The sequence below is a fragment of the Gymnodraco acuticeps genome, unplaced genomic scaffold, assembly GCF_902827175.1.
Source record: "Gymnodraco acuticeps unplaced genomic scaffold, fGymAcu1.1, whole genome shotgun sequence".
Lineage (NCBI taxonomy): Eukaryota > Metazoa > Chordata > Actinopteri > Perciformes > Bathydraconidae > Gymnodraco > Gymnodraco acuticeps.
In genome coordinates, this window is record NW_022990214.1 from 1,561,307 (window position 1) to 1,586,278 (window position 24,972).

The 24,972-nt window shown below is 42.7% G+C and overlaps 1 protein-coding gene across 8 annotated transcripts in view; it reads left to right on the forward strand.

The window, feature by feature from the left end:
• snphb (syntaphilin b) overlaps positions 1–24,972 on the forward strand; it is a 63,599-nt gene that overhangs the window by 31,304 nt on the left and 7,323 nt on the right. For 3 of the 8 annotated variants that reach the window (XM_034218499.1, XM_034218500.1, XM_034218503.1), the window contains exon 2: positions 8,869–8,986. In XM_034218499.1, coding sequence (XP_034074390.1) covers positions 8,937–8,986 — 50 coding nt within the window. In that variant the 5' untranslated portion in view covers positions 8,869–8,936. Of the gene's footprint in view, positions 1–8,868; positions 8,991–21,480; positions 23,134–24,972 lie in introns of those variants that run through there. The other 5 variants (XM_034218496.1, XM_034218497.1, XM_034218498.1 and 2 more) reach the window with 4 other exon arrangements.

Below are 24,972 nucleotides of genomic sequence, written 5' to 3' on the forward strand. Positions count from 1 at the left end.
CCTTTCGCTCTGCACTCAGTATCTCACACAGATCCGGCTTCATTCATTGTCTGAATGCGTGACATGAAACTGTGAAAACTCTTCTCAGAAATAAGAGAGAATAATAACACCAAATGTTGCATGGGTAAATAGCACTTTTGAATAGTATTTTTAGTTCAAAAAATATTTGAATCAATTTATATATATTCGTAAAAAGTGTTTCTCAATTTAGTAAATGTGTCACAGACTAGAAGGGGATGCAATTGAGGTAAGAAGTATAAAAACTCTACAAATCGTAATCCTTAAGAATCCATTGAAAGCATTAACGCTGTAAAAACCTGAAATTATTGAGCAATGCTAAATTCATTCAACAGAGCTTGGATATGGTTAAAGTTATTCAGCAGGTAGCTTTATAATAATTAATAATCTGTCATTTATGTGACAAAGCAAAGAGATTATATTATAAGGCTTTATTCCCAATAATCCCACACACACACACACCTAGCACAGAAGAGCCGCTAAATTGCGTTTGATGTATTATTGATGGGAATACTCACTTCCCTTCCATATGCCTGCTCCTTCTCTCTGTCACTCACTGTGCCTCTCTCTCTCTGATGCTTGCAGATATTCATTACATTCACCACAAATACCAAGGAGTGTCAGCAACATATTTGCATTTGGTCTTTCTAGCAACATAATGCCAGCTGAGCTCTGATGGGGAAAGAGATTCATGTTTATGAGATTATGTGTCTTCATCTCCCTGGATCCACACAGCCACTTGTGTCTGAGTACTCAGAGGCAAATGGGAACTCTTACTTATAATGTGGACACACAGAAATGTCCTAACACCAGTGGTGGAACACAACTAAGTACATTTACTCTTACTGAACTATTATTTTGACATAGTTGTACTTCACTTGATTATTTTCAATTTGATGCTACTTTAACAACACACTCTCACTCCCTAAGCGTCCAGGAGCGACGTTTGGTCAGGGTCCCTGTGGCGTGCAGTTGTGACGCTCCTAGGCTCCTTCAGCTTCATAAAGGGACGCAAATAGCTTTCAACTGATTGCAATGTATTCCCATCTGCGGCGGGATTTGACGCTCATGGAAGCACGGCATTCGTTTGTGTCGGCTGCCCTTAAAGGCAATGTGAGCGTTCATTCCCATTGGATAACGGAGAATTGTGGTCTAGCTGCGGCCGCGGACAGTACACAACACTACACGACACTACACAAACCCCGTGATTAGTTCTCAAGCTCTCTGATTGGTTGACCTCCAACTGCATTCCATATGAAAAAAAACGTTTCGTAAAAGATAAAATCATACTTTATTCAGCAGTGCTTGCTTTACTCTTTGAAAGTCTTCACATGAATGCATTGTAATAAATGGTTCGGCTGCATTAAATATATTACACATCTGTCGTAGTTCTTTATTTTTATTTATCTACAGAGATCGGGCTCAGAATAGACCGGAAACTATTCTTTTACCGTTCAGTTTGAATTTCACAATAAAGTTAGTAGTAATATTTTGTTTTGATATTATTGTTTTTTATTAACTACTAGACCGCTGGGTCATGTTAAGACCATCTTTTCTGTGTTGCTGTGGGTTTTTTCCATCGCTTTTGTGTTACAAATATCAAAACAATAACTAAATATATCCGTCGTAAACTAAACCAGAAACAGCAGTATATTTTATTTTGTTAATACTGTAAACTTGACAGCTTTTTAACCCAAACCACCTACTGGTTAAAGCACGTTATTACACGTTTAGAGTAATGCAATGCAGGTAGATTGCGTTACATCAGCATGTGTAACAGTTGTAAATATGCAGTGGTGTTTATTTGTAAATCATTTAGTATAATCACACAAATTCGGTGTTTTATATTTAATAATTCTGTGTTCTTTATTTATTGATTGTTCAATACCTGACAAGGCCCGGAGATGAAATATCTACATACATCTTATAAGAGTATAATACATATGTATAATATCAGTTAAAATAAGTGCTTCAACATAAGGCGCATTCACACCGCAGTACTTTTCCCACAAAGGTTCATGAGAACTTAGTTCATGAGAACTCTTTAGTTCTCATGAACTAAGTACAGATCGCGTTCACACCGGAATAAGTCCCTGGGGGAGGATTAGGCAAATGAAGCCGCTGACGTCACTTGTTCTTCTTCTGCTTTGGGTTTACTGGCAGGCCGCAAACCACTTCACGGCGTATACTGCCGCCCAAAGTCCCCGGCCGGAAGTCCCCGGAGTTGGAGACTGGCTTCAGTAGAAGCTGCTGGGACTCCCAGCAGCTTCTACTGAAGCCTTCCGAGTAAATCGCCAGAACGCCGACACCTCCTCATCTCCACCGCTCCCATGTTTTATTTTGTGTTGCCATAAGTTAGTCTCTCTGCGTTTCTGCGCTGGGCTAATGCTAATGCTAATAATGCTAATGCGAGGATAATAAAATGGCGGCTTCACAAAACTTTTTGGGAGTTTTACGGGGCGTGGTTTGCAATCCGCCCAGCCAATCAGAAATATAGCTCTTTTCTCACAAAAGAGCCGCTCGAAAGTCCCTGCTCTCTAGCAGTTCTCATGAACTAATTTTAGTACCGGCTCTTTTTGGTGCGAACGCGATAAAAGAGTTCTCATGAACCTTTGTGGGAAAAGTACCGTGGTGTGAATGCGCCTTATAGTTAACATTAGGCGCATTCACACTGCGGTACTTTTCCCACAAAGGGAACTTAGTTCATGTGAACTCTTTTATCACGTTCACACCAAAAAGAGCCGGTACTAAAATTAGTTCATGTGAACCTTTTTACCCCCACGAAAGTCCCTGCTAGAGAGCAGGGACTTTCGTGCGGCTCTCTTGTGAGAAAAGAGCTATATTTCTGATTGGCTGGGCGGATTGCAAACCACGCCCCGTAAAACTCCCAAAAAGTTTTGTGAAGCCGCCATTTTATTATCCTCGCATTATTAGCATTAGCATTAGCCCAGCGCAGAAACGCAGAGAGACTAACTTATGGCAACACAAAATAAAACATGGGAGCGGTGGAGATGAGGAGGTGTCGGCGTTCTGGCGATTTACTCGGAAGGCTTCAGTAGAAGCTGCTGGGACTCCCAGCAGCTTCTACTGAAGCAACTCCGGGGACTTCCGGCCAGGGACTTTGGGCGGCAGTATACGCCGTGAAGTGGTTTGCGGCCTGCCAGTAAACCCAAAGCAGAAGAAGAAGAAGTGACGTCAGCGGCTTCATTTGCCTAATCCACCCCCACGGACTTTTTCCAGTGTGAACGCGATCTGTACTTAGTTCATGCGAACTAAATAGTTCACATGAACTAAGTTCGCATGAACCTTTGTGGGAAAAGTACCGCAGTGTGAATGCGCCTATTGCTGGAGGTATGCACAAATATTGATAGATGTGTTGTAATGCACTATTGAGGAACCTGCGACCCAAGTTTTCCATTCATTGCATAACTACACCGTTTGTGTATATGATATATAAACCTTAGAAAATCTTGAAATCTTGAAAGGGATGTGCAAAATAGTCATATACAGTCTTTAATTAACTATTAGTAGAGAATAACGAGTATTGAATATATTTTATAGGGATCCTATTAATATCTAATAATAAAAATAATGAAATTCAATAACATGCTTTAACCACTAGGTGTCCCTTTATATCAGCTGTGCACCTTTATGGTGTAAATACAGCCTATCTACCAATTGGATCAAATATAAAAGTCAGCCGAATTAGTGTTGATACTGCAAGGAGACGTATTGTGTGAAAATAAATGTAAGATGTTGTTTATTTATGATCCACGTCACGTTTTCAGTGTTGGCGGCAGTTCCTCATGTTTGTCTAGAAGTCTTCTCATCAGGGCTCTATAAATAGAGAACTGCGGCAGATATGTAATATTTAATGCAGCCGAACCGTGTATTACAATGCCGTTATGTGATGACTTTCAAAGAGAAAAGCAAGCACACTCGGAAGTATTATTTTATTTATTTTTTAAACGTTTTCGGTCTGTTTCCGGTATTTTTTGTTGACGATAGGCTTGTTTGAGACGCGTTGCGGCTCGCCTCGAAAGTAGACGAGAATAGCCGATCGCAGCCGGGGGAGGTCTCAAAAAGCTCACCTGGGTTGCATTCCAATAGTCCATTTAGCGTAGGAACCTTCCTAACCGAGTGAAATGACCCGGCAGCCATTTTGTTACGTCACTGGCAGCCATGATAAGTGCCGTTCCAATTCTCCAAATGAAAGGAAAGGAGGTTTCAAACTTCCTTTATAACCTCCTTTAGCTTAGGAACCACTGGACCTCCCTAACCGAAAGGAGAGGAGAAAATGCTGCCCCACAATGCATTGCAGCTGCAGCATTTGCCATCACAACAGTCGGCCGTTCACGGAAACAGCCGATTATGACCGAGACATGATATCATGAAAGTTACGGTGCTTATTAAGCTTTTTAAAACGTATGTGGTAAGTTGCCAAAGTGCTTTTTTCTGAACGTTCATCAGTATTATAATCAAAAAGAGAAATATGAACGTTAGTTTTTACTGAAATGATCAAATAAAGTCAACATCTCACAGTCTTTACTGAGCTGTGTGGGGTTTGTTCAACTTTTAAAAGATGTTTGAATGGTGATATACACAGTGACAGATGTTAAGGACTAACGTTTATAATAAATACATTTGTATTGATTTTAAGATATTTTCATACAATCATACGTATTGGGATCATTTGTATTAATGTGGACCGGAGGGAGAGGGTGACGAGCATAAGTTTCACTTTCCTTTTTTATTTCAATTCCAACTTTGGTCATGAAGAATATGTTTCTCTGTTGTCCACGTTCATAAAGCATAAAGCATAAAGCAACAGCATCAGAGCACGGTGCAGAGTTTCTAGATGAGTTTACAGTAGTCCCTCGTTCTTATTATACATCCATGTTGTAGTCCGCTGTATAGAAAACTGTAGTTTCCATAGTTTCCCCACAGCAGCAGACGCACATTCATGACGTCCGCTGGCGCATCATAAACACGTCGGATAGTGAAAGTGAAGTCGATTCTCTAAAGTACCGCGGTCTCTTCTCCTAAATCCTTTTGAATTATCCTATCCACTATCCCTTAACCCCATGACGTTTCACTCAGAGTTCAAGGAATAGGAGATAGGGTTAGAATTTAGGAGCTGATTTTTGGATTATCGGAACGCAACCCTGAAGTCGGACAGCTCGGAGTCGGCTTCTTCTTCTTCTTCTTCTTCTTCTTCTTCTTCTTCTTCTTCTTCTTCTTCTTCTTCTTCTTCTTCTTCTTCTTCTTCTTCTTCTTCTTCTTCTTCTTCTTCTTCTTCTTCTTCTTCTTCTTCTTCTTCTTCTTCTTCTTCTTCTTCTTCTTCTTCTTCTTCTTCTTCTTCTTCTTCTTCTTCTTCTTCTTCTTCTTCGTCTTCTTCTTCTTCTTCTCGGTTTTTTTGGCGGATTGCAAACAACTTTAAGGTGCATACCACCACCACCTACGGAGTCGGCTTGACTCGGTTTGCATTTATAGAGAATGCACACATGTGTTTAATCGTTAATGTCAGATATGTACTAAGTAAATACATTTGTTCGTGCTCAAGATCCAACTTTATTGTTATTGCACATATTACAGGTACTGAGACAACGAAATGCAGTTTAGCTTCTAACCAGGTGCAACAAGCAATAAAGTGAAAAGTAATGGACACAATAGACAGAATAAAATATTGAATGATGAATAAACAGTGAGGGGTATGCATACACTAGATATCAGCCTGTGAGCAGTATGAACAGTGTGTATTAATATGCTAAGATATAGCCTATAAAGTATGAAAACGGTAAGCAGTGCAAGTATAGTATAAAATATATAGATATTAATTTCATGATGATAAATATTGTGGAACAATGATGAAAAATGGGAATGGATGTGGCGACGTAAAACTGACACAAAACAACAACAAACTTTTGCCGAGCCAATTGGAGAGTTTCATCAGCAGCACGTGGTAAAAACCACCAATGAGCGCTCAGCTCGAGATACCAGCGAGTCGTTTCCCATCAAGCATTTCGCTTCCCGTGGAGAGGAACTGCGCCGCCTCGCCACGTCTCGCTCTCAAGGCTGCGGGCGTCTTTGTCCCGCGAGATTTCAACGTCTCATGTAGGCGAGCCTCCAGACTAGGGGCCCTTCTCACTTCTCTTATTTTTCATTTCCTCGCTCCTCGGTCTCGGTCTCACCGGAAGTTGATTTGTCTGCGCCATCTTGAGTAGCGTCCCGCCTTATTTTTGCCGGAGGAGCGAGGAGCGATAATCGAGGAGCTATAACCGAGGAACCACCAGATCATCCTTCGATGAAATCACTCGCCGCGCCCCCTTACTGTGTATCGCTCACTGATTGGACGAGGCACTGATCTGATGCTTCTTGACATGAGAGCAGTTTCCCAGCGGAGTGAAGAAAATACATGAAACTCACGAGACTCACTCCTCAGTTTCTACTGTGTTTTGTTTCAATTAATGTATCATTTAGTTACAAATATGTGATATATCTGAACAACAAAGTGGTCAAAAATCATTTTATTCATTTATTGGAAACATTTTCATGATCGCTTTTTTCGTTTAGCCTATACATTTTAAGAATGGCGTTTATCTTTTTTGGGAATGAGTTCTTATTTTATTTAATGTATTTGGATCTACAACAGATGATACAAATGTTTGTGTCAGTAAATGTGTACTAACAGAGGCGGGGGTGTGTGTGGAAATAACGGGGACAGAGCTGGCTGCTGTCAGACGATCAGCTGTGCAGCGTCATCACAAACGGACGTCGCTTCACGTGACGCTCCGGAGGAAAGGACGTCCCATTGCTCTTAAAACTCATTTCCCTGCTTCTCGTGGTTTCCTTGCGTCTCTCCATGCTTCCCTGGTGGGAGAGTCGCAGGGAAACGACGCAAGTGAGGGACGCAAGGAATCCATTTAACCGAAGTGAGAAGGGCCCCAAGTCGGACAAAATGACTAACCATCATGCAACGCACTAGCAAGACGTTGATCGCAACTGCGCAGGTCTCGCTTGTCTCAAACAAGCCTGATGTGCTCTGAGATGTGAGACTGGAATTGCACAGGGGAAAATAACGTATCTTTAGATGCGGATTTTGTTAAACTAATACGTTTGCGCTGTGGACCAACACTATACATTGACGCGGAAGGGGGTAGCAATAAAGATAACACCATTAAACAGTTACACAACATAACAGAAATAATATCGATAGCAGCGTCCCTAGCAACCACCTTGGTAACAATGAAAACGTTCTATGGACGCAATTTCCTGAAGTAATCTTCGTAATAACTAGCAAACTAAAGATCATGTACATCCACTGCACACATAATCTGAAATAACAACTCGTATTTCTCGCATCAAATTACATCAAAACGCATTTTAATGGCCAAACTAACTTTTAAATAGGCATTTTCCACCGAGAATAAAACGAAGTTCGGCCATGTTTTTTTTTCTGCAGTGAGAAATTTGAAGATCACGTGACATAGACGCCAGCCATTGGAATGAATAGTGAAAAAAACGGGGTTTGTCAAACAGAGCACATGGTGTATTCCTAAACGATAGCTGGGGATTCTGGGTAGTGTAGTGTCTTCTGCCATCCTTTACTCCGAAAAAATATTTGTTTGGGGAAAAATACAAAAGCATTGCACACAATTTAAACCAATCAATGTTGTGTAATTAACTAGGATAATCTGGTGTTTTTTAGTCGATGAGTAGTGCAGATATCACTGTAAAATCAATCAACAGTAAGGGGAATACTTACTTCCGGGAGTACAATTCTCCGTTATCCAATGGGAATTGTGGCTCACATTGCCTTTAAGGGCAGCCGACACAAACGAATGCCGTGCTTCCATGAGCGTCAAATCCCGCCGCAGATGGGAATACATTGCAATCAGTTGAAATCTATTTACGTCCCTTTATGAAGCTGAAGGAGCCTAGGAGCGTCACAACTGCACGCCACGGGACCCTGACCAAACGTCGCTCCTGGACGATTATGGAGTGAGAGTGTGTTGACTTTTAAACATCTACTGCACTACATTTCAGAGGCCCTTGCCTACTCTACTACATTTATTTAACACTCATGCAGTAGTTAAAAGTTAATTTTTATACATAAAATGAAATGTATGCTCAAATGATCTGATGCAATATTGTACTAATAATCAAGTGTGTATTTTATGATTTGATATGAGTTTAAAATGACATGACTTGTATTTGTAAGTATAGAAAAAAGATAATATGATATCTATAATAATATAATACTTTGAAAATACTGCATACTGAGAAGTTTTCACTGTTAATGCTTCAGTACATATAGCTAAAAATACTTCTGTACTTTTCTGAAATGGGCCATTGTGCAGCATGGGTATATTTGTTACCTTAACTACCTTCTGACTATAATACTTTTTTACTTTGACTTAAGTAACATTTAGAATTCAGGACTTTTACTTGTAATGAGTATTTTAAGGCCATAGTATATCTACTTCTACTTGAGTAAGGAGTCTGAGTATTACCCTCTGCCTCACACACAGATGAGAATGTCACTGATGTCACTCTCACTGGTCCTCAACCAGAGATGATGATGAGTGATGATTGGTCAGGGCTTACACAGTGCTGGAAGGTGATTGGCTGCTGAGCTATCTTTGCCAGCTAAGTGTCAGTTTGAGTCAGCAGTACCAGCAGCCTGACGCAGAGGCAGTCAGCAAAACTCATCCTGTGTGTGTGTGTGTGTGTGTGTGTGTGTGTGTGTGTGTGTGTGTGTGTGTGTGTGTGTGTGTGTGTGTGTGTGTGTGTGTGTGTGTGTGTGTGTGTGTGTGTGTGTGTGTGTGTGGTCATGTGTGTTTCCCACAGGCTGCAGAACAGAGAGACGGAGTGAGGACAGAAGAAGCTAAAGGTTAAGCAAGAGGTGTTCCGGCTCCATGTCTGCCCCTGCTCCAGCCAATCGGAGGTCTGGGTCGGGCTCTCGCCGGTAGGTAGCCACTTCCTGTTTGATGATGTCAGTGTTTGGGAATTAAAGGGGCCCTATTCTGCTAATTTGCAGGTTCATATTAGTATTCAATGCCTCTACTGTGACATGTCTCCATGCTTTAATGTTCAAAAAGCTCCTTATTTTTCTCATACTGTGCTGCAGCACCTCTTTTCACCCTCTGTCTGAAACCAGAGCCCAGTCTGCTCTGATTGGTTAGCTGGCCGGCTCTGTTGTGATTGGTCAACCGCTTAGAGATGTCCCGCCCCTTGGCCTATTACGTTCAATGTGGTGGAGGCCTTGCCAAAAGAAGCACAAGTGTTACATAGTGATGTCACTGTGTTATTCTTCTTATCGTGTCCACAAGGCAGTCAGTTACAGGGCTTGGTTAGATGTGGTTCAGCCACAGCTGAACACATTGCTGTCCCTTCTCATTAAACTCTGCCAAGTCCGATGTTGTGCAGGGTTGCTCCAGCAGGGGGCATATCAGGAGATGTTGCATGGTTTGTGGTTCAATGCCGCAGTCACACACAACGTCCCGTCATTTAGGTATCCCCATTTGGCGAGAGTGGCTTTTGCACGTCCAACACCAGATCTTATTCTGTTTAGGCATTTCCACACTGCGTAGTGTCTGCTCCAGGGGGCAGTGCCTCGCTCGCCTTTAGCTCCATTGTTGTTGCTGATGGGAGGTTGTCAAGTCTTTCTTCCCACCGAGTGACTCTTTCACTGCTTATGCTCGGTGTTCCGAGGGGTGGGACGCTCTTCAGGAAACTTTTCCTGGATTTAAGGCGGCTTTTGGCTGGCACATGGTCAAAGAGAGGATGTCTTTGGTCAGTAGACTGTTGTTGGCGCTCTTTCTTGCTAGCTGCATTTCGTCGTATCTCTGGTGGGGCTATGCCTGCCAGGATGTACAGACGGTCTGTAGGTGTTGATTTCAGGCAGCCTGTGATAATGCGGCAGCTAGCATTGAGGGCGGGATCCAGCTTCTTGGCATGGGCAGCTCGTTCCCATACTGGGCAGGCATACTCAGCAGCTGAGTAGCAGAGGGTGTTAGAGATTTGGAGGGATAACTGGTCCGCTTTTCAAATCTCCGCGCGTTCCTATGAAGCTGGTTATAATACAGGAAGGAATCCATATCTACAAAGTAACCGTTAACAATAATCTACTTTAATGGCAATATGACAATGCAATACAATCATTACAATACAACATGATATATTACAGTTATATTGCAATGCTTAAGGAGTAATGCCGGCTTACTCCTGCTCTAGTCCGCATACTACAGAGCTACTTTCACCCGAGGGCAGCATGTGAAGAAGAGGCCGAACGCCAGGGATCCTCCGGAGATATATCAGAGTAAGAAGGAGGGGTTTGGTGTTAGGTCAGCTGGTCATCTTTTCAGGTCATCTCATTGGGAGACGCAACGCAGCAGGAAACGCAGCAGGAAACCAAACAGGCTCACTTTCCAACAAAAGGTCTCAAGGCCTGCATACCTACACCTCCCCCACAGAGCCATAAAACCCTGTTTACTCCAACCAGCCCAGAATGTTTATAGCCATTTGTAGTCCTTACATTTATGAAAGGATAAAACAGAGAAATCAATATAAAACACAAACACAGGTATTGTTTGAACAGTATTCACTTAACTGCTACTGTTGATAACCACCAGAGAAACCCAAGGGACCTCTCTTAACATCACAACCACTGTAGCTCGTTCTAAGTTGAATGCAAATCAGGACATGCTTTCACCTTCCCCCATCTTCCTTTGTCCTCAAAAACACATGTCAACAGGCCCCAAATGCAGCTCACAGTTTTACCCAAATTATTCCCATTTTAAGCTTATCCATAGTTTGCTAACATGAATAAATACAAATATAACTCTACAAATCCCCCTTTTTATCTCCTTCTCCAGAGATAAACTTAGACAAGGCATTTTGAAATATACCCACGGTCATTCTTTTCTACTGTGTCCGTAAATCCATCCGAAGCTGGTATTCAGAGTACTTGAAACCTTCATGGAGACAGAACACCACTTTCCATGGCAGTGAAGGAACCATGAGGGGGTAGCTGAGTGCTAGAATCATCAGCCCCCCCCCCCCCCCGAGGAATAGCCCACAAGGACAGCTAATAGGGAGGGGGAGATGCAGCTTTCCCTTCACGGGTAGAACTGATCAGAGCAAAGTAGACTCCTCTGCTGCGCCGTCCCGGCTTGCCGTGTCTTTGTCTCCCCAAATCCGCTGACAGCAGCTTCTGGGCTGCCTGCTAGAGAGATGTCTTCCTCCTCCTCGTCCCGCTGATGGCGGCTTCCGGGTCGATGCTGTAGAGATGTCTCCAGGGTCCTCCTTCTCCGGCCCGCTGAGGATGCCTCCCGGGTCGTCTGCTGTAAGGATGTCTCCAGGGTCCTGCTCCTCCAGTCTGCTGCTTCCGAGTAGTCCACGTCTGCCAGGGCCACGTCCGTCCTGATGTCGTCCCCTGGTCCTAGTAGGTGGTTTCCCCGCCGCACACTGGCTCCCGTGGTACGAGCTGTCCCCCTTTTCTCCCAGGCAGACGGCATAAGAGGTCCGCTGGGTCACTCGGTCGGGGTCGGAGAGCCTGGGGTTGAGCCACTTTGTCCTCGTGCTTCTCGGGTCCCCCTTTTGGCGCCGGTGACCTGTGTGGAGAAATCTGATACAACTCCCTCAAGCCTACGCTCAGCTGTTTTGACCCACTTGGAGCCTCTTGGTGGGGTGTCTTGAAACAACAGCCGTCTGTGAACAGGTTTTCTAAATTAATTGTAGACCTCCTATCTGCCAGTGCAGCTTCAGAATCTTAATACTTGGATTGTGCTAACTAAATAAGAACCCCAACATCTTTAGGTAAACTAAATAACATATTTCAATAGCTCTGAATTTCTGACAAGCATCCGTGTTTATTTTTAAATGAAATCCTATTTAAAATCTAAATATAATATGAACTGCTAATGTTTCTGGTAAAGAAACACACTAATGTTATGGATTCAAAAACAACCAAAATCACGATGCTAACAAAGTGAATGATTTCCTGGTGATACTGCTTCTACCTGTCAGTGCTTAGATATTATCACGCTGAAAAAATGAATACAGAATTCCAACAAACTGTCATCAAATGTCTTTCTATTATAAATTTAGATGAAATGTATATCCCCATAATGACCTAAACAATAAAGTATATGGCTCTTACTTCTTTACCAGGCTAGTTACAGGATGTTGTCTAAATTAAATTCTGTCTCAATACACTACTATGTTTTATCTTTAACTGTAATATGTTCTTTCTACATTTCAAACCTCAGTTACTAATGTCTGTTAAAATATTACAAAATTGTTTCATTATCACAGGTCAACTTCTTCGGTTTCACAGTAGCCCCTTGGCCACTGCTTCTGTGTTACCTGTTATAATTCAAATCAATATTTAGAAACATCTCAACATTCATCAAACAGTATCTTATCCCCAGATATGGAGCAGGTTAATTACATTCAATGCTCAATCCTTAAAAGAAAAATTTAAATTGTGAATTTTACAGCCATGTTAACATTTATACATTATACTCACTCCCCCTTTTTACACATGAAATCATGTGTAACAAAAGCCTGTAATGGGAGGGGAACAAAAACTGTCAGGTAATTGGTTAGGGACATAACGAACATTATTATCATTATTTCCACAGTGAACACTTCAGTGAAAAGAAGTGTTCCTCTCCGTCCTTCAGGCCTAAAAGAAACAGAATCTCCAGCTTTTACATTCGCAAACCGCCAACTCATGTGAGAGGAAAATATCACATGTGCGGTTTCCCCTTTTTGTGGAATTTTTAGGAAACCTCTCGTTTCCCTTGGAGCTCCAAAATAATATGTTAGTCCAAAAACATGCTTGGTTAGTTATTGTTTTAGAATCATGCAGTTACACTGATCACATGCCGGCATACATTCACACTCACACTGTCTGGTCGTCATGTCAAGTTTGGTCAGGTTCACCCCAGAGTCAGTCATCCACAGTGCCTTGTCAAGTTACACTGTCGGTCAGGGTCAAAGGTCAGTTGGTCTCCGTCTTTTTTGGCCATGTGTCGTGCTCTGCAGAGACTTTGACATTTCAGCATAGGCCAGTATCCTTTGTCTACAAAAATATGTCACGATTTCAACTATAATTTTCAAGATGATTCTCACTTGTCATTGGGACTTCCGCCTCCCACTTTTCCTGAAACTTGGTACAAAACTCACTTCCTTCGAGTACCACTACTAATTAAAATGTCTAATGATCTATTTCAGAAACTTTTGTACAATAACTATTATCTTGAGTCAAAACATTACTAGGATCTGTGTCGCTCTGCATTTCATAGCTCATTATAATTCTGGTCTACTTAAAAAACGATGTTAAACTCTTTAGCAGTGTGTGGAACCTTGGGTGTCCGAACATGCAACAATTACTCCCTCCTTTATCAAGGATTTAAAACCGAAGTCTGGTAATAACTATGCCACAATGGTGAAATCAACACTTTAGATTGGAATTTAATATGTGGCTTGGCACTAGCCATTAATACAAACAACGATTTGTCCTATAGAGTGGTTCCTAAAACTATCCTTTTAATGGTGATCAATATTGTAACCAATGAGACCGCTACTTTATTCACACGTGAATAAAAATGTCTTAAAGAATGAATTGTTAACCTGATGAAAATATTGAAGAATATGGTTCTACTCTGTCAGTGTGTTTTAGGATGATTATCATTTTACTTTAATAGTTTCCTCTTTACTGCTATTTTTAATTTACCAAATGATTAATAAATCTTTCTGTCTTTACGTATTTATGAAGTTAATTCAAGTTATTTAAATGTGCGTTTCGTGAATAAGTGTGTTTATGTGTAACTCACTCATTCCCGTTCTCCTTTCCTCCTCCCCTGGTTTTCTCAAGCCGTGACCCCGGCCTCCTCACTTCTAATCGACCATGCCAACTCCTCTGATTCTGTCTTCTCTTCAGTCCATCAGCTGTTGAATCCATCCGCTGTAACTTTTGTAGGCAGCCATTGGCCCAGTCACATCTGCAGCCCCATCATGCCACTGTTGTTGCACTCCTCCTTTACAGTCTCTCTGCTGTTTTTATGGAGGGCGGATTCTGCTCTCATGTCCTGTCTGAGGGACCGATGAGAGTATCTCTCTGTATGTCAGCATGCTGGTTTGGTTCTGGATGCCACAGGTGGAGATAGTTCTGGCTGCAGTCTTGATGTAGTCTTGTTGTTGTTGTTGGTTCAGCTCTGGTTCTCTGTCTGTACGATGGAGAAGGAGGAGTCTCCTGTTGGGTTAGGTCTCGTTGTCTGCTTGGAGGGTCGGGATCAAAGCCTTTCTAACTCAGAGGGGGAGTCCAGGTCCCGGTACACATTACCTATAAGAAGTCTAGCACACTGATGTTAAATAAATCCAACCCTTTCCACTCTGTCTCTTTCTAATCATACTATCTGTCTTAGTTGTTAAATGCCATCTAAACAACATAATTAATGTCTACTTATGATATTACAAAAACTCACATCAAAAATTGTTTCATCCATTGTTACATATTTACCCAACACAACTCTGAAATACTTACATGTTTCCAGCATCACATATTCCACACACTATGAAAGAACATCTCCATATCTTCTCTCATTTTAAATCCCACTGTTACTTCGAACAATAGTAAACCTGCAGAGCACACCAATCGGATCACAGTAATGAAATTTGAATCAAGTGTAGGCCTATGTCTTCTTTCTGAACATTTATTTATATTGTCTACATTTGCAAACAGTTCGAGTGTAAAATGTGTTTTGCACAATGTATTTACACTCTACAGATTCTTGAGTTTACTCATCTCCTGGTGCTGTCGTTGTAAAAAATGTTCAATCCCTTATTGTTTTGTACCAGTTTACCAAACAATACCGGCCAGCAATGTAATGATTAAACTCTAAGCTCGCATAAGTTTCAAGGGTGTGATACCCCCTTTCAGCCACTAGATGGCAGCAGCAGAAGTTTCAAGGGTGTGATACCCCCTTTCAGCCACTAGATGGCAGCAGCAGAAGTTTCCAGACAAAGGGAAACGCTCTACCTTGGTTTAATATATAACAGACCTCTGGCTTTAAGCTTTTAGCATTGGTCTGTTATTTAAACCCCAGTTTTAAACGGCGACTCGATCTGATATATCGAGTTTTCAGGTTTTGCCGTGCAGGATTCAAACCTCGCATTCACACAAACTGCACCATTTCTACGCCACTCAGGAATATTCACCTGCAGATCCGCGCCAAACTGCTCTATTTACGTCACGCAGGACTTCCGTCTACCTGTCGATCCACGTTTACGTTTTGTATATAACTTTCCTAACATAGTAAAATATGCATTGTATATTCCATTTAAACTATAAAAACACTGTGAAACGCCTACAGACAATCCTAAAGTTTTAGCGTATCCAATTACAGACAGGCGACTTTCATCGTCTGCTTACCTTATTTGCAAAGTTGCAGAGTCCTGCTGATTGTCTGAGATGTTTGAAAGCGTCTGAATTCTTCCTCAGCTTCGTTATCTCTAGACGTCGGGTCACCATTTTGTTGGAGATTTGGAGGGATAACTGGTCCGCTTTTCAAATCTCCGCGCGTTCCTATGAAGCTGGTTATAATACAGGAAGGAATCCATATCTACAAAGTAACCGTTAACAATAATCTACTTTAATGGCAATATGACAATGCAATACAATCATTACAATACAACATGATATATTACAGTTATATTGCAATGCTTAAGGAGTAATGCCGGCTTACTCCTGCTCTAGTCCGCATACTGCATGAGCTACTTTCACCCGAGGGCAGCATGTGAAGAAGAGGCCGAACGCCAGGGATCCTCCGGAGATATATCAGAGTAAGAAGGAGGGGTTTGGTGTTAGGTCAGCTGGTCATCTTTTCAGGTCATCTCATTGGGAGACGCAACGCAGCAGGAAACGCAGCAGGAAACCAAACAGGCTCACTTTCCAACAAAAGGTCTCAAGGCCTGCATACCTACACCTCCCCCACAGAGCCATAAAACCCTGTTTACTCCAACCAGCCCAGAATGTTTATAGCCATTTGTAGTCCTTACATTTATGAAAGGATAAAACAGAGAAATCAATATAAAACACAAACACAGGTATTGTTTGAACAGTATTCACTTAACTGCTACTGTTGATAACCACCAGAGAAACCCAAGGGACCTCTCTTAACATCACAACCACTGTAGCTCGTTCTAAGTTGAATGCAAATCAGGACATGCTTTCACCTTCCCCCATCTTCCTTTGTCCTCAAAAACACATGTCAACAGGCCCCAAATGCAGCTCACAGTTTTACCCAAATTATTCCCATTTTAAGCTTATCCATAGTTTGCTAACATGAATAAATACAAATATAACTCTACAAGGGCTAGTGCGGTTGACTTCAGAGTCTGTGGGTTTGCACCCCAGGTCGTGCTGGTGAGCTTGCGGATGATGTTATTCCTCACACTCACTTTGCACTTGGTCTTCTCAGTGTGGGTCTTAAAAGAGAGGCATCTGTCCAGGGTTACCCCTAGGTAGACTGGGTGCTCACAGTGTTCAAGGGAGGTTCCTGACCAGCTGACCTTCAGTTGGCGCTTGGCTTCACGGTTTCTCAGGTGGAAGGCGCACACCTGTGTCTTAGATGGGTTTGCACGTAGGTGGTTCTCTTCATAGTAAGGTGTTAGCTCTGCCAGAGCGTTAGAGAGTCTGTCTTCCACAGTTTTGAAATCAGTGGCTTGTGCACCTATGCCAAGATCGTCTGCATAGATGAAGCGGCGGGTGTCTACACTTTTTGGTTGGTCGTTGGTGTAGATGTTAAAGAGAAGTGGTGCAAGCACACTTCCCTGTGGGAGGCCATTCCTGAGTCTTCGCCACCTGCTTTTCTTTCCTCCTAGCTCAACGAAGAAGTGCCTATTTTCAAGCATGCTTTCAATCAGCTCTGTCAGGCGGGTGTCTCTTGTGGTCTCCAGGATCTTACTGAGGAGACGTCTATGGTTGACTGTGTCATAGGCAGTTGAGAGGTCGACAAACACCGCACCAGTTACCATCCCTTCCTCATATCCGTCTTCGATGTACTGGGTGAGGTTGAGTACTTGGCTAGTTGTCGACTTGCCAGGGCGGAAACCTGCTTGTTCAGGGATGAGGTGTTCGTCAACAAAGGCACCAATTCTGTTGAGGATCAGACGTTCAAAGAGTTTGTAGGTGTGGCTCAAAAGTGAGATTGGTCTGAAGTTCTTGGGAGCGGATGGTTCTTTCCCAGGTTTCAGCAGTGCTATAATGTGGGCTTTCTTCCAGATGTTAGGAAGCTTGTGTGTTGTTAAGCACTCATTGTAGAGCTGTAGGAGCCACGTCTTTGCCTTGTGACCGAAGTGCTTGATCTGTTCCGTTGCGATATTATCCAGTCCAATTGCCTTTCCTGGTTTGAGGATAGAGATTCCCCCTTCCAGCTCTTCCATAGTGAGCTGTCTTGTAAAAGCAGGGTCCTCTGTGTATTTCTTGCGGTTCAGCTTGGTCTTTTTCCCTCTCTTTCTACTCTTTCCATTTTCGAGCAGATGGTTGGCAACTTGGTTGGCCGTGACTTTTGGGTGCTGAGGAGCTGCTTTAGGGTCACCTCGTAGCTTGTGAATAAGTGTCCATGCTTTCTTGGTGTTTTTTGACATGTCTGTGGATTCTATAAGAGCATTCCAGGTCTTGCTTCGCTCTTGGGCAATGCTTTCCATCACCTTCTCGCCTTGGGTAGTTGTTTAATCTGAGAAGGGATCTGCTTCAAACATGCTGACGTAGTTGTCATAGAGTCCTGCACAGTCCTTTGAAAGTCCCGGTATATATTCAACTCTACATCCTCGTGGGATATGTTTCCGAGCAGTTTTCAGCACCAGGTTAGCAAATTGGTCGTAGTTCTTGCTAACTGGTATTATGTTTGTGATCTTTTCTTCCAGCTCGTTGGTGAAACCTTTCCAGTCTGCTTTCTTGTAATTGAAGCGCCTTTTAAAGGGCACGATGGTTGGGACTACAGCCGCATTGATTAGGATCCCAATGGGGCGGTGTTGGCTTGATGGAATAGGGTCCAGCACCGTCTTTTTACACAGTCCAGCAATGTTACTTGTGACCATGGTGAGATCTGGGTTGTAGCCACGTTTCCAGCGAGCACTGAAAAACGAGTGTGGTAGCTTGGGGTCATGGATCAGACTTAGTTGGTTAGTATCCATCCAGTCCTCTACTGCTTCTCCATCCTTGTTCATTTCAGGGTAGCCCCACTGGGTACTGTGGCTGTTGAAGTCACCGATAACGATCTGTGGTTTGCCGTGTATTTTGGGGATTGGCTGGGGAAATACAAAGTCTACAGGTGGTGGTTTGTAGACAGATGTTACTACAACACTGCTTAGCTCAACAGATAGGACTTCGATATTATGGCCATCTGACATATCTGTATCTTCTATAGCTGAGCCTGTTTTTACAAAAATAGCACTGCCGTACTGCCGGTGAGGTCGCTCAATGGCCAGGACCATTCCTGGTATGGTGGGGCGATTGTTTTCACTCCCTCTGTGCGTCTCTTGCAAGCAGAGGACGTCACAGTGTTGCTTGCTGCATAGGTCGGCTAAGATGGTTTGTTTTGCAGAGGAGAACCCTTCAATGTTCACAGATATGACTGTCAATGCCGGTCTTGAGGGGGTCCCTCGTTTACGGCATCGTCCTTTGTGTCTATCTCCAGGCATGATGTTTTCTCTTGGTGTTCTGTGGCTTACTTACAGCTTTCAGCGTAGCTTGTAGCGTAGCTTGTGCAGACTAGCTTGCGGCTAGCGTAGCTTGTGGCTTGTAGCGTAGCTTGTGGCTGTTTTGTAGCTTGTAACTGTTGCTTGTAGTGGTGATAGGATTAGCAATATCTAGTCGATCTATTTGATCTTGTTGATCTTGTCGATCTCGTCAATACTCCCAGGGCCGCGACGTGGACGCTCCTTTCATGACCCCTGTGTTATGGAAATAATCAAAGGAGTTCAATTGATGGAATTTGGGGATTTTAGCCTTTGAGGACAATTTACATGCACATAACCTATATAATCAGGGGTGCACATAACTTTTTTGCCCTGGTTCTCAAAGGAGCACCTGGAGATGTTGCTTGGTGCTCATCCTTAAAATGAAATAAACCGTAACTTTTGAGGGGGTCTTGACTTTATTTGCCAGACACACGGCACTGAACACACATGCAGAGGTGAACACAGAACACACATGCAGAGGTGAACACAGAACACACATGCAGAGGTGAACACAAGACACACATGCAGAGGTGAACACAGAACACACATACAGAGGTGAACACAGAACACACATGCAGAGGTGAACACAGAACACACATGCAGAGGTGAACACAGAACACACATGCAGAGGTGAACACAGAACACACATGCAGAGGTGAACACAAGACAACATTAGCACGACCAGTAATCCTACAAGCTGTCATCACTACCCTCCTGACTGTTCTCCTCACTGTCTTCCTCTCTGTCAGACATGGTAGCTGATGATGTAGGCCTACTACTTCCTCTCTGGTTGAGTCTGCGATTAGCTGCTGGTTTTGGGTTGAAAGTCTCTGTTGTCATCTTAGACAAGTGGATGTAATCAAATAAGTATGTGAACATAACCAATAACCTACCATAGCCAATAACAAATGAATGTAACTTATTTTATTTGTGTTGTTCATTCATATCTTATTTTACCTTAACATTTTTTTTTTTTGCATTTTTTTTTTTTTATCTCTCCAGTTTTAAAGGATATTTTTGGTTACTGTCCTATAGTATACATTGGAATGATTTCAAACCTGTTTATCCCAATAATTATAAAGGAGTGCCTTGGAAATATGTGTTTACATAAATTGTGACCAAACTGTTTGAACTTAGACTAAAGTGAACTATCTAAACACTCAGAGTCCTTTACCTCACTGAGCTGTAGTATCAGCCTCTCAGTCTGACTGGAGAGGACTCTCCCTCCACATTATTGTAGAAACATCTTCTTCTTATATATATATCACCAGATTCCAATAACAACACCAGGCGGTGCGCCCTTCTCTCTCTCTCTCCCTCGCTCACTCGCATTTTGGCTGTGAGCTGCGGGCGCCAGATAAGCCAACATCTCCCATTTTCATCACTTACAGCGCCCATCGTACAGGGCAAATGAAACGTGTAACCGGGGTGAAAAGGGTGTTACATTTACTTAATTATGAATGTTGTTACATCAAGGCCGAAAATTAGGATGAGCACCAACGGTCAAAATGTTTTTTCCCTCCCAGAGCTGCCAGCGCAGCGCCTCCCCAGATCTGGTTCCCTAGGCGAACATCTATAACGCCAGTGCTACGTGCCGACCCTGAGTTCATATGCAACTCGCAAATATCTTTCTCTCTCTCTCCTCTCTCCTCTCTTTTCTCTTCTCCCTCTCCCTCTCCCTCTCTCAATTTTGGTACGCAAATACGCCTTTTTTCAAATGACAAGGTGCTCTTTTTTTTATGTGCAGTTATGTGCAGCCCTGTATATAACACTACAGGAAAGGGAAAACCCCATAAAGCATGAGTATGAACGCATTTTGCAGTGTGAGGTGCCCAGGTCCACTACACTGAACCAAAAAAAAATGCAACACTTTTGTTTTTGCTCTCATTTTTCATGAGCTGAAATCAAAGACCTAAGACTTTTTCTATGAACACAATAGCCCTATTTCTCTCATATTGTATTCACAAATGTGTCTAAATCTGTGATAGTGAGCACTACTCCATTGCCAAGATAATCCATCCATCCACAGGCGTGGCATATCAAGATGCTGATTAGACAGCATGTTTATTGCACAGGTGTGCCTTAGGCTGCTCACAGTAAAAGGCCACTCTAAAATGTGCACTTTCATCACACAGCACAATGCCACAGATGTTTCAAGTTTTGAGGGAGCGTGCAATTGGCATGCTGACAGCTGGAATGTCCACCAGAGCTGTTGCCATGAATTGAAAGTTAATTTCTCTACCATAAGCCGTCTCAAAGGGTGTTTCCGTGAATTTGGCAGTACATCCAACCGGCCTCACAACCGCAGACCATGTGTAGCCACATCAGCCCAGGTCCCCCACATCCAGCATCTTCACCTGCAAGATCGTCTGAGACCACCCGGACAGCTGATGCAGCAATAGGTTAGAAACCACGTTGGAGAGGTGTCCTCTTCACGGATGAATCCTGGTTTTCACTGTAGGGCAGATGGCAGACAGCGTGTGTGGCGTCGTGTGGGTGAGCGGTTTTCTGATGTCAATGTTGTGAATCGAGTGGCCCATGGTGGTGGTGGGGTTATGGTATGGGCAGGCGTATGTTATGGACGACGAACACAGGTGCATTTTATTGATGGCATTGTGAATGCACAGAGATACCGTGACGAGATCCTGAGGCCCATTGTTGTGCCATTCATCCACGACCATCACCTCATGTTGCAGCATGATGATGCACGGCCGCATGTTGCAAGGATCTGTACACAATTCCTGGAGGCTGAAAACATCCAGTTCTTGCAATTGTTGAGCAAAAACAAAAGTGTTGCGTTTATATTTTTATTTAGTGTAAAAATGATTTATAACAGTTTTTTTCCCTCTATGTTGTGTCATCTTTAACTGCAGTTATTGTCTATACTTTTTCTTGTTTAGCTCTAATGATCCCCATGGAAGAGTGGAGGAATTACTGTCAATGAGATGTATTTAGTGAGCCGCCTCCTACACACTGACATTGAACAGCTACTGCAACCTGAGCCCAGTTTATTGAGTGTATTGATGTGTTTTCTCCTCCAGCGACTGGACATCCGCAGCCTGTTTACTGGATACATGTTGACGGATAAGGCCGTGTTATTGAGCTTTCCTTGTCTATAAGCACCAGTGATGACTTTCTCCACATCCATTAAGCCTCAGACTAAATGTTCCCTCTTTGCAGTGCAAACGAGGCAATACCAGAATGTATGTTTTATACCTAATGTACACAATATATGATTGTTACAGCATTGATTCAGTCCCCTACTTAAATCAAATGGAGAGCCTATTTGGCATTGATATTGGCTGGTAAGCTGAAGAATCACAAGCCAATTAAAAGTGCCAAAATGCACTTATACTGATTGTGTTCTAAGTGTTGTAATCGGGAGTCTCATCCAAATGTCCGAGCCTTTGATTTATGCATTGGTCACAGACAGATAAATGCCCTCCTAAACTGCAACTGGTGGTCCTTGGTTGTTATGGTAACGTACACACTCTTAAATCTGTGGCTGTGGTGTCCTCCTCTCTTTCTTCGTCTCTTTTCCTCAGATTCAACCCTCTGAGGGCGTTGCAGCCCAAACGCCGCCTGCAGCAGTTACTGGCGCCCTCGCCCGCCCCGGTGCCTGCGGCGGCGGCAGGGTCAGGGGGGGCTGCCGCGGGGGCCTCGGCACCGGTGGCTATCCCTGTGCCTCCTGCGTGAGACTCACCTCAGTTACAGTCTCAGAGAGCATGCCCCCTAGCTGTAGCTGTAGCACTGGCATGCTATGTAGCCACTAAAACAAGACTAAGCCCACTGGCAACACCTCGCTACCAGTCTCACTTAAACATGGTGATACTGAGATCCCAGTCGGAGCTCTCACTTTTCAGAATCATCTTAGAAGTTGACACTAATACCAGCACATATTGTGTTAACCTCCAAGTCTGTTATATCCTGGCCAGGAAAAATGGAAAGCCAGTCACTAGTCTATTGTTCCTCATTCCCCATTAGCACTAGCCTATACATTGGCTATTGGAGAATTTCTAACACAATTTGGACAATATTCTATGTCATTTTTCGTAGCATGAAGTTGTGTTTAGAGGCTACATGCACGGTGGAAATATCGCCATCATTGTGCTGTGAAAGCACACACTGGTTCACCACAGCCAACAGCACCATGTTTGATATGAACACTAGAAAGTCTGACCACAGGAAGTTGGCACCGACATTGCCTTAATCTTGAAGTCCATGTTTCTAGGAACAAACCACAGTGTAACGGAATATTCCTCCACCCACCCACAGTAACCAACACCTTTCCTGGGCAACACTCCCCCACACCAGCCTCCACCAGTCTGTCAACCCCCCTCCACAGTCACAGTCCAGACACAGGTTGCCCCCCAGCAGATGAACAGGACAGATCTGAAACACTGTGGTCCATGAACGCCTCATCGCTTCAGCCGCTTCCCTCTGCCTGTTTCTGTTCTGCCTTGGCTTTTGTCATATATTGATCTTCAAAGAAGAACCGAGCAGTCAATATCTGGCCCCCTCCCTTATTGAATCACACAGGACACGCTTACTCAGCACAACCCTTGCTAGAAGCTTGGATTAGCCCCCAAAACAAATTGATTTCCATGTTTTGACAAAGAATTAAGAATTACACTACATTGTGTCATTCTGTCAAGTGTAGCCTGGATTGACCATTTGATCGAAGGTTGTGATACACAACCTCCTTCCTGAAGTGAATTTGAGGACTGCCCATTATTCCAAAACAACAATTGTCGGAAAGATGTTCCATTGGACCGAATGCCCATCTGTCCCACAGTGTGTTACCCCAAAACAAATGCCCATTGTTTAAGACCCATTGCTCTTAAAATAGATATTCTGCCTACTACAAACAGAAGCAGATGGCTAATTATTTTACAGAATGACAGATTTGTTTTCCTACCATGGCAAAGGCATGACCCTCCCTACTCTGTCTGTTATTGGCTAGTACATGGTAGGATGAGGCTAATAACTTTGGTGGACCAATCGTAGGAAGGATAGGGCAGGTCAAGCCTTTGCAGTCATTCTCAATAATCATTAGTCATGAACTTTGGTTTGTTGTGTATTTTCAGAGCAATGGGCCTTGGGAACACATAATAAATGATAAACATCCCCATGGATGTCAAACAAATGAGCTTTTGGTATTTAGCTTTAGAATATTGGGGTTTTGGTCAAATAGTTGATAAATAAAATGCAGCTAAATGCTAGAACAAATGTAAAAGTGTCTCATGTGGAGAGAAGTCCTGAAGACAAATATGTCTTCATGACAGAAACATAGTTCTGTCCTTTTATACAGCAATATCTAGCTCAAAAAAATCAGACCGTACCTACTAGACCACAAGAGGCATTAAGAGCAAAACACATTAACTAATGAATTTAGCAACAGTAAAACGCATTGCTTATAAATATTACCATTGGTAAGAGTACCTAATGTTGTCTTTCAAAAGTTACAATGTCTCACTTGAAGTTGTAGAATTTAGAGAACACTTTATTGAGAATCAGAATCAGAATACCTTTATTAGTCCCACAGAAGGAACATTTACTTTGTTACAGCAGAAAAGAGCATGCATTAAAAAAAAAATTAAAGTTACACAATTTACAAAAAACACATCCTGTCAGGGCAGAGCTCCAGCAGGTTGCAGCTTGAGCACAGAGGTTCTTGTTTGGTAAAACTGTGTCCATGGTTTGGACTTCAGTGTGGTGGCGTGGAGTTATCGGGTCCTGTGTGAAAATCCCTCATGGCTGCTCTGATTGGTCCCGCCTGACCCTTCCTGAGGCCAGTGATTGGGCAACAGTCATGACCTTATATTAACCTGTTCTTACAACATTCATTATGTGTTATTATTATCACTTATTGTGACAATATTAATTATCATTAACAAATGTCCTGACATCACAGATCCCCTGTCCTTCCTTCTCCTGCTAACACTGATATCACTTTATTTTCTATAGCAGGATGGAAGCAATAGTTAATGGTGAAAAATGTGTGGTTATTCATCTGTTTCTCAACATTATATTTTAGACAGTATGTGGTTTGACATGATCGACAAAGTGATGTTTTCAAAAGTGTTTGCAGTGTCAGACATGGATAGAGAGATTTCCATTTTAGGAAAAATGCTTATTTGCATTCCTACCAAGAGTAAAACAATATTAATATAAATAAAAATAATAGTATGTTGAAAATAT